Here is a 10,406-nt window from a genome sequence, read left to right on the forward strand (position 1 = left end):
TGAAGTTGTTACTCCCAATTAAGTCCTTTTGCTGCTTCTAATTAGGGCCCGTCCTCACCCTTCTCCTCCGTCTCCACTAAGGCTCCGGCTTTAGCGTTGTACCTGGGGCTGATAACACCGCACAAAATGCAGGGTGCTGAGCAAGCTGGGGTGCTGCGGGGCTGCCTGTAAAAAGGGGAGGGTTGGTCCCTCCTCAGGGTGGGGTTCTGCACAGGAGGCCCTTGGAGGCCGAAACGGCGAGGCGCGCTCAGCCCCGCACCCCGGAGGCTGCGGAAGAGGATGTTTGAGGCAGGTGCGAGCAGCGGAAGAAGGCACGCGGGAGGCCACACCGCGCGCAAACGCCGCACAGCCCCGTTCTTGGCAAGGTCCGCGAGCGAGCCCACCACCCCCGGCCCAGAGCGAACGTTCTACGTCACACCTCGTGGGCGGGGCGCGAGCGTCTCGATTCCCGCGCCCCTAGACCCGGAAGACTGGTTGATTCCCTTTCCGTTTTGTGCAGCTAAACTAAAGCTTGTGCGTCTTCTCCCAGCGCTCCAACAGCGGTTAGAAAAACGTCTCAGGCAGCAGCGCGCGCTGGTGGAGGGAGAGAGCTCCCGGTTTCCCCTCCTCCTATCACGTGACGCTCGACCACTCCCTCTTCTCGTTGTGTCCGCGCGGCGTCGCACTCCGGGTATTTGAACCGCGCTTCCGCCATCTTTCCAGCGCCTAGTCACTGAGGGGAGCGACACCGAGAGACATCTCGGGAAGGTAACGGGCCAGGCCTCCCCGCATTCCCTGTCGCGGTCGGGAGAGGTGGGATGGGTTTAGGAGGGGATAGAAGGGTGACTGAGGGGGGGTGGGAGTCGTCAGTCGCCGCCTAGGAATGGGGCTAGAGGAGAGGTGAGGCGAGGCCTGGCTGGGGGCCGCTCCCGTCTCCTTTCTTTCGCGATGGGGCGTCTGGGCCTGTTCACCACATAAGGCGCGGGGCAGGCCTGGCTGGAGGAGCAGAGGGGGCCTGATGTGGCCTGGGTGCCCGCAGGGTGGGGAGGGGAAGTGGCGCGCGCTGTTCCGTCATCGTGGCGCGGGGAGGCCGCGGGGCTCGTTGGAAGGTTGGGGGAGCGGGAGGCAGGCCGGGCCCCTCCGGATTCCCGGGCCTGGGTTGGCTGAGATGGTCTCGTCTCAGAGGCGGGATGTTGGCTCGGCGCGGAAGGAGGGAATTGAGTCGGACACCCCGCAGAGCGAGCCCAAGCTTGTCTTCCCCTGGGGGCGCTTTGCTGGCCCCGTGGTCCTGTTCTCCCGCATTGGGACTGGCGAAAGGGGGGTTCAGGTGGCTCCCTCTGTAGGGTCCGGGGGCCGGGTGGGGAAGTGCGGCCGCCATTATAGCTCATTCTCCCGCCCCATGCGGCGCGGCGCTTCCTGTCCCGATGAATGGGGCCTGGGCCACGCGGGGAGTTGGCGGGCTGGGAGGAGCCCGAGCCTCCGCGTCGGAGGCGGATGGTGACTGCAGCGCAGAGCTCGGCACCCATCCCCCGCTAGCCGGGCCCTGCGCCGTCTGGCGTGCTTAGCTCTCATGCTGCCATTTCTCCCGCAGACCCAGCATGGCCGCCCAAGGAGAGCCCCAAGTGCAGTTTAAGGTACGGAGCTGGCGTGGCGCGGGCAGGTCTGACTCGCTGGGGCAGCTCCATGCATTATTCCCGGCCGGCGGTAGCGCAGCTGCGGGTTTGGAGCTGAGGTTTTGACTCCACTTACCATTGTACAAAAACTTTTCTCAGACTAGGGCCTAGAGTGAATTTCTGTTATGCTGTGCATGTTAGCTGCTATGCCTTATTCGAATTGTAGTTTAATTTAAACTTTTTAAGTAGTTGTAGTGCACAACATAAAATTTACTCCAGTTTTGAATTAAAAGTACTTCGAAATGCTTCCTCTACCTAGTTCCTTTGTCACTTTTTTGCTTTACCGGTAGTCTCCTAACTTACCACTTTTCCTGTGTTGTGTGGAAATGTCAGATGGCAGGAAACACTCATTTTAGGTAGTATGCTAATCAGTGCACTATGTCAGGCACTTTCTCTGACTCCCTGCTATATCAGTCTTGGGTATTTGTGTAGAATAGGAAGACAACCACAAAATATTTATTATGTGATGTCCTGTTAAACACTCTGGAAGGTAAACGATCTTTTCTAAAACTCAAATACTGTCATATTACGTATTTCTTGGTTTGCACAATGCAAGTCAGCTTCATAGTGTGGCTCTCCTGCTAGTCTAGTGCTGTAGTGTTTGAATAACAAGTACTGTAGGAGGGTCTTAACTGATCCAATTTTTTTGAAAAATAGAAATGGTTCTATACAACATACTGAAAAGATGTGCTTTAAGATTTGGCACTTTCAGGCCATATCTAGAATGTTTGTTTTTTTAATTTGGATTTAATAATCTGTAACTGGTAGAACCAAATTTAACACTTTTTTCTTTTAATTGAAAGCTATGTGGTGTTTGTATGAGGCAACTTGAAACTGTGGTAATGTCAAATAATGAAACATATAACAAGCTGGGCATTAACTGCTTTTACCTAGTTTATAACTAAAAATAAAACCATGTAATCTACCTGCATGAAACAATTTCTAGTGTTGGTGTTTTAGTTAAAAATTAGCTAAAAGTGGCTAATAGTTTTATAAAGAGACTTTAAAATCTGTTAGCTTAATTTGTTTTTTGAAATCTTTCAACAGCTTGTCTTGGTTGGTGATGGTGGTACTGGCAAAACAACATTTGTTAAACGTCATTTGACTGGTGAATTTGAGAAGAAGTATGTAGGTATGTTTAAACACTTGGTGATTCTAATATTAGTTTCAAATATTACATAAGCAGTTTCTAAATGTAACCTTTTAATTGCAGCCACACTGGGTGTTGAAGTCCATCCCCTGGTGTTCCACACTAACAGAGGCCCAATTAAATTTAATGTATGGGACACGGCTGGTCAAGAGAAATTTGGTGGTCTGCGGGATGGTTACTATATTCAGGGTAAGTGTAAATAATATTCTGTAGTTTTACAGTAGCTCCCCTGTAACTTTACAGGGAGGGGTTAGTAATATGACAATAGTTGTACTAAAAATGAGCATCCCACCCTAAGCGAACTGTAGCCATGCCAGCATCAGGAAGTTCACACTTCTGTATATTGTTTCATAATAATCTAGGACACTCTCCAGTAAAATATATGGAGATATACCTATCTCAGAGAGCTGGAAGGGACCCTGAAAGGTCATTGGGTCCAGCCCCCTGCCTTCACTAGCAGGACCAAGTACTGATTTTACCTCAGATCCCTAAGTGGCCCCCTCAAGGATTGAACTCACAATCCTGGGTTTAACAGGCCAATGCTCAAACCGCTGAGCTATCCCTCCCCATTAAATGGAATAACAAACTAATCAAGAAATGGGTTGCCAGGCTTAAATTTCCCACTTAAAGAGAATCAGAAATTGCATTGAACAGAAATATTTCCCTTTTAGATTTTTCTAAAGTAGCTATTCTTTATGTATTTGACTCAGTTGACTGCATTTAATTCTTTGCAGAACATCTCTAAAGAGTTTGTTCTTTTACCTGCCTTTAGAAATATGAGGAACAAAGTCTGGCCTCTTTGTTCTTTGAAAAGTTCCTTGGGCTAGGGTCAGAGACACAAGTTCATCTTTATATGTACCGTAAGCTCTCAAGTTGCTGAAGGCCTGGATAGATTGTCTGAGACTGGTTTACACCTAGTTGAATCATGTTTTTGAGAAATATTTGGGCAAATCAAACTTCTTGGGGAAGTCTTCATGTGTACCCTATCCATGTGATACCCTGGTTTTCAATGGGACTACTTGGATGAATAAAATTACTGGGTGATTTAGGGTTTGTAGGATTGGGCCATAAGATGTGAGCAGGCAAATGATCCTGTGCTGGTCTCAGGAACTCCTATATTTTCCTATTGAGCAGAAGGTGTCCTGACAAAATTATTAGGCAGAAAAAACCCTGTGAAATACTCTGATTGATAGAGTGGACTGAGGGTTGTGCTTACAGGAGGACCGCTCATTCATATATCTTTCATCCAGCGCTAGTAAATTATTTCTTTAAATGTATAAGTTTTCATATTATTTCTTTCAGCTCAGTGTGCCATCATAATGTTTGATGTAACATCAAGAGTTACATACAAGAATGTACCTAACTGGCACAGAGATCTGGTACGAGTATGTGAAAACATCCCTATAGTGTTGTGTGGCAACAAAGTGGATATTAAGGACAGAAAAGTCAAGGCAAAGTCAATTGTCTTCCACAGGAAGAAGAATCTTCAGGTATGATGGCTATCTGTTTTCAGGAAATCTTGTGTTTTGATTTTAGTCTGTTGGCCTAAACAGTACTGTTGCAGCCCTTTTATTCTGAAGGTAAAATGCAATGCTGAGCACTTAGGCATTTCTCATTACCAATGATAGTTAACTACAAATGCAGTAAAAGATCAAATCACTTCTTTTTTCCATATGAACAGAACTGAGGATCTTAACAGTTGATAGAGATAGGAAGTTAAAGGTGTTATATTCCCTAATGTTTACTTCTGCCAAAGATGTAGGACCCTGAACTCAGTCTTGATATAAAGCTCTTTGTCATTTAAAGAAGCTGATAACAGAGTAAAAAGAGAACCCTAACATTCATTAGAATTTGATAATTCAGAGCAGGTAGGCCAAATGTGAATCTGTTAGAGTGGAGTCTTCACAGTCTTGTGCACTTAAGACATTTCAGTTGTCTATCAAGGCATCAGATTTCTGGATCTACACCTTGATTTTTATTCCAGTAAGAATCTGTTTTTATTTTTCTTAACTTGCTTTTTTGTTACGGGACTGTTTAGTGGCCTGTTTCTATCCATGTGCCAACCACTTTAGCTTCCCAAAGATCACTGGGAGTAAAGCAGGCGAAGACCTTGCAATTGAGACCCTTGTCACAGCCAAACTTAGCAGTATAACAAGGTCTGACTTTCCAACAGTAGATGTGTCAACATATTTCAGCTGTGTGAGTGTATGTATATATGACCGTTCTCTCTTTTGCAGTACTATGATATCTCAGCTAAAAGTAACTACAACTTTGAGAAGCCCTTCCTCTGGCTTGCCAGGAAGCTAATTGGAGATCCCAACTTGGAGTTTGTTGCCATGCCTGCTCTTGCGCCCCCAGAGGTTGTTATGGACCCAGCATTGGCAGCACAGTATGAGCAAGACTTACAGGTAACTGCTCTGACAAAATGGTACAGCGTTCCAATGTTTGTCCATTTCTGTAACATGGATGCCTGAGAAATCAGCTGCTATAAGGAGTTCAAACTCTATAACTAGTTGCTAAATAGAATTCTATGTTTTTCAGATTGCTCAGACCACTGCCCTACCAGATGAAGATGATGACCTGTAAGGGATGAAGCTGGAGCCCAGCGTCAGAAGTCTAGTTTTATAGGCAACTGTCCTGTGATGTCAGTGGTGCAGCGTGTTTGCCACTTTATTATCTAGCTGAGCAGAACATGTGCTTAATCTTTGGGATGCTGAGAGATGAATGGGCTTCGGAGTGAATGTGGCAGTTTAAAAAAAAAAAAATTCCTTCATATTTTGGACCTGCATATCTAGCTGTTTTTGGACTGCAATTACTTCCCCCTTGAGTTTCAAATCTAACTAAGACTGCTGCAGTCACATCACAGTATTCAGTGGTAAATCTTGTTTGTTACTGTCATTCCCATTCCTTTTTTGTTTAGATCATAATAAAGTTGTATTTCAAATATCTAAACAAGTGAACTTTCATGCATTGTTAGGAGTAATTTAAATAATGTCTCCTATCCTTGAATAGATGCTAATATAGTATTGAATTTTAATTTGATTTTTTTTACACTTGGAATAGGTATGCAACAAGTAGTAAATTAAAAGGTAATCTTACAGGCTTCTTGAAGCCTAATTTAAACACTGACTTTTAAAATGCAAAGTGTAACTTAACTAGGAAAAACAAAAGCAGTGAACTTCTGAGGGCTTGTCTATGGGTTAATGTACTTGCATGCTAGGGTTGTGTGAGTAGTCTGCGTGGACCATGCTTGTGCACACTAAAAGTTCCTTAGTACTTACTAGGTAGAAGTATACCAGGGAGCTTTTAATGTGTACAAGCATGGTTGACATGGGCCAACCACTGCATGTGTTAATATGCTTTTTAAAATCACCCCCTTGTGCACATTACCCTACCATGTAGACAGTCCCTGAAGGATTGTCAAGTGTAAATGAATTGAAACAAGTGTAAAATGTAGGTCTAAACCTGTTCTTAATGGCTGCATTTGAAATGCAGATACTGACTGCTGCAGGGATTCTTATTCTAGGAATACAGTACCAAGCTCAACCTCCATACTACCTTTTTAAAAAAACAGCAATCTTCAGTTCTGGTTTGCAGTTGTTTAATCTTTTAAAATGAACTTTGAAATTCAGAGGGCTCCATGCTATAGGAACCAGAACGTAGTCAACAATAGGCCTTTTTTAATATTAAGTGATGTACAAATTATAGCAGAGCTAGTGTTCTGCTATAGTTAAGGCTGAGTGTTCCTCAGTGAATACAGTGAAATGGGCTCTTCACTGAGCATTGTAGCTCGCTTTCCACTGAAGAGTTAACAATTAGTAAAACTTGAGTCTAATTCCATGCTTGACTGAACTACATAAGCTGCGGTTTGGTAAAGACTTATTTCAGCACAGATAGTGGAAAATGTCAACTTCAACACTAAATTTACTGACACTTATACCAGATGTACACACCAAAATGGAAGTTTTTAAGGGAAATAATTTTCAGTAGTGTTCAGTTAAGTACATGAATCCGTCAGTTTTGTATTTTTGGTTTCTTAATAAAGTGAAACATTTCATTTATTCCTCAACTTGCATGTTTATGTACATAGTTATTACTTGGATAACACTACCACCCTAAAGCACCCTTGTTAACCAGCAACAAGTGTACTGCCATAGTCATTATCAATATTTCCTTCCAAAAACATGTTTTTTAATTGTCTAGATTTGGAAACTAGTTTACAGATAGTTATGGCTTAATGGGAGGAGCAGAAGTGGCCCTTCATGGGCAGGATTAATAGCAGCCTTTTCATTCTGCATTTGATCTTATCTACAGTCAAGACATCCAGGTTCTCTTCCCAAGCTTCAGCTGGATTGTGCTGGTGAAAAAGATCAATCTGCTTGAATCAAAGAGCTCCTGAACATAGGCTTCTGCTTCATATATTCTGCCACTAAGGCTTAGGCTATGTCTGCAGTTTGAGGTAGAGCTGTGATTTGATTCCTGATTTGAGGAAAAACATGCTAGTTCTGAGCAGACTTGCACACTAAACATGAGTGGTCACACAACAGCATGAGCAATGGAATGGGCTAGCTACATGGAATGTGTGCCTGTCAGAGACCCTATCCCTGCACTTCAGACAACTAGCCTCTTGCACTGCTGTGGCTACAACTGCATTTAGCATGCTAGTTTAATCAGAGCTAGTGAATATTTAGCCTTTAAGTGGCAATTGCCTCCACAGCTGAGAATGTCGCTGCACCCTAAATTGGTGGTCTCCAAGCTGGAGTGAGGCCCCAACCACTCTGCCTCTGGCTCCAGCCCCAGCTGAGGTCCTGGGTTTAGCCTCAGCCCCTCACCACAGCCTAGCCCTGGCCCTTTTGGCTGTGGTCTTAGCTGCAGCTCCGGCTCCCTGCGATGGTGGGGTATGGACAGGTTACATTATGGCTAAGTGGAGACACAACATAAATTTGGGGGACCACTGCCTAAATGAACACTATTAGCTAATGCTGCCAGGTTTAAACTCACCTATTTGCTATATTAGGTTGTACAACATAGATTTTTTTTGATTTTAAAGTTCACTGATTCCTTTTGGGAAATAGATTAATTTTGGTCTTGGTATTTTGTTCCAAATCAGTATGTGCAAGTAGCTTTATATACTAGTTAGTTTGCAAGTTGGCCCTAGCTAGCTGCCTGCCCTTTCTTTCACTTCCCCTCCTCCCCCAAAATGGTTTCTTTTCACCACTTTTACCCCTTAATTGTTTTAGCAGGAGAGCCCCTAGTACTTGTGACTTTTGTTTTGCATGTGTTTGTGGAGTAGAGTATGGCTACAGTATAGTTTTATCTGATGTGCACATACTTTAAATGTAAGACATTCAAAGTGCAAACAACTTCATGAAATCATGCATTTTGTAAAATGCCAGATGCTGGATCTTTCAGTTGTTGGAGTTTAACCTCTAGTGACCTTACCATTTCCCCCCCCCCCCCCTCAAATCTATCAGTCTTCCTGGACCTTTTCACTGCAATATCATTTGGCCTAGTAGAGTAGGCTGGAATCTTTTTTGAAATCTCATTGCAAGTTTTTCAGGTGACTGGAGGATGGTGCTGTAGAATAGCAAGGTTATTCCATGTTTATAGGGCTGAGATCATGCTCTCCACAGCATTTCCAGGGTCTGTTAGACTAAGGACCTGAACTGATCCTGAATTGTCAATGAGGCCAATATCACATGTTGTCTCAGTGAGTACCTGCAGTGTACAATTACAACCTTTGTCAGATTTTTTTCATGTGCACTCTTGTGATAAGAAACAAGATTAGTTTTTGCTAATGTTTCAGGACTAGTTTGTGTTAGAGCCCACTCTCTTGCTAAATTTAAAAGCATGATGAAATTTTTAACCATCTTATAATGGTAGCTTGTGTATGTTGTTAAAAAGGCTTAACTGAGTTGTTCTAGAGCTGCCAGTTGATAGTATTATTTGAATGTTTGCAAACAGAGAAAATTAGGTAGAACATTTTCTGATAATTAAAGACAATCTGCATAACCATGTCTTTAAATCATTTTAAATCCACTCATCTCAGCCTGAACTACAGTGGTACTACCACCCAATCATCATCTATTCTGCCTGTATATAGTACCTTTTGTCCTAAAGTGATAAACTGTTGCAGGGATAATTTTATTCTATTTATTTTCTTTGATTCTTCCCACCCCCCAAATGTTGATATTAATAAATGGTCAGGAAAATTAATCTTTCCTTAAACTGTATGAATACCTCCACCTAGTGGTATAAGTTATACATTAGAATACAGTACTTTACTTATTCCAAATGAATGCCTTAATCAGTTAGATCCAAACTTTGCACTTTTTGATATTCCACTTACATGGCTGCTGAATTTTCATATTAATTTAGGATACAAGTAGGATCACTTCATATGCTGTCCTTTTCACATGATTTAAGTTGGCAAGTCTGCCTCTGTATGAGATTTACAGTTTGACATTTTGCAACCTGAACCAAATATGTTCATTTTTTAAAAACTTTTTTTTGTCCTTGAGGTTCTGCATTTTCATTCTACCTTTCAAATACAGAATGGGGTATTGGCAAATATACTATGCCTGGTACTGTGCTGAAGCTCCAGTATTTCAGATGCTAAATCTAATGGACTGCAGAAACAGATCTGGGGGTTATAATGGATTACAAGCTAAATGAGTCAACAGCATAATACTATTGCAAAAAAAAAAAAAAAAAAAAGCAAACATCATTCTGGGATGCGTCAGCAGGAATGCATCTAATGGACTGCAGAAACAGATCTGGGGGTTATAATGGATTGCAAGCTAAATATGAGTCAACAGCATAATACTATTGCAGGAAAAAAAAAAAGCAAACATCATTCTGGGATGCATCAGCAGGAATGTTGTAAGAAAAAACATGACCTGTGAGGAAAGACAGAAAGAAATGGGTTTGTTTGGGCTGGAGAAGAGAAGACTGAGGGACATGCAGTGGCAGATTACTTGCCCAGAGCTCCTGCCGGGGAGCAGGGTCAGGGCATTGGGACTTGCCCCACTCTGCCGCCCCAGTGCTCCTGCTGAGGATTGGGGAAAGCACCCATGCCCCAACCCTGCTCCCCAGCAGGAGTGCCAGGCAGGTGGGGCAGGACAAGCCCCTGCACTCCAACCCTGCTCCCTGGCAGGAGCACCACACAGACAGGGTGGGGCAAACCTCTACACCTGACCCCATTTCCCCGGCAAGAGTGCCAGGGATGTGGGGGATGGGATGGGGATAACTGCAGGTGGAAGGGGCCCCTATTTGCTCTGGTCCAGGGCCCCACAAACCCATAATCCATCTCTGGGGACACAATAACATTTTTCAAGTACATAAAAAAGTTACAAAAAGGTGGGTGAAAAATTGTTAACCTCTGAGGATAGGACAAGAAACAATGGGTTTTAATTGCAGCAAGAGAGGATTAGGTTGGACATTAGGAAAAACTTCTTAACTGTCAGGGTAGTTAAACACTGGAACAAATTGCCTAAGGAGGTTGTGGAATCTCCCTCATTGGAAGTTTTTAGGAACAGGTTAGACAAACACCTGCCAGGAATGATCTAGTTATGACTTGGTCCTGCTCTGAGTTCAGGGGACTG

The 10,406-nt window shown here is 43.6% G+C and overlaps 1 protein-coding gene across 1 annotated transcript; it reads left to right on the forward strand.

The window, feature by feature from the left end:
* The first annotated feature begins 281 nt into the window (after window positions 1-281).
* On the forward strand, window positions 282-6,871 carry RAN (RAN, member RAS oncogene family). Its single transcript, XM_032805971.2, has 7 exons — window positions 282-747; window positions 1,571-1,613; window positions 2,700-2,784; window positions 2,866-2,991; window positions 4,105-4,292; window positions 5,040-5,210; window positions 5,344-6,871. Exons 2-7 carry the CDS (start codon window positions 1,578-1,580, stop codon window positions 5,386-5,388), a joined length of 651 nt encoding a protein of 216 aa, XP_032661862.1. The 5' UTR covers window positions 282-747; window positions 1,571-1,577; the 3' UTR covers window positions 5,389-6,871.
* Window positions 6,872-10,406: the final 3,535 nt, after the last annotated feature.

Source organism: Chelonoidis abingdonii, chromosome 22 (assembly GCF_003597395.2).
Source record: "Chelonoidis abingdonii isolate Lonesome George chromosome 22, CheloAbing_2.0, whole genome shotgun sequence".
Lineage (NCBI taxonomy): Eukaryota > Metazoa > Chordata > Testudines > Testudinidae > Chelonoidis > Chelonoidis abingdonii.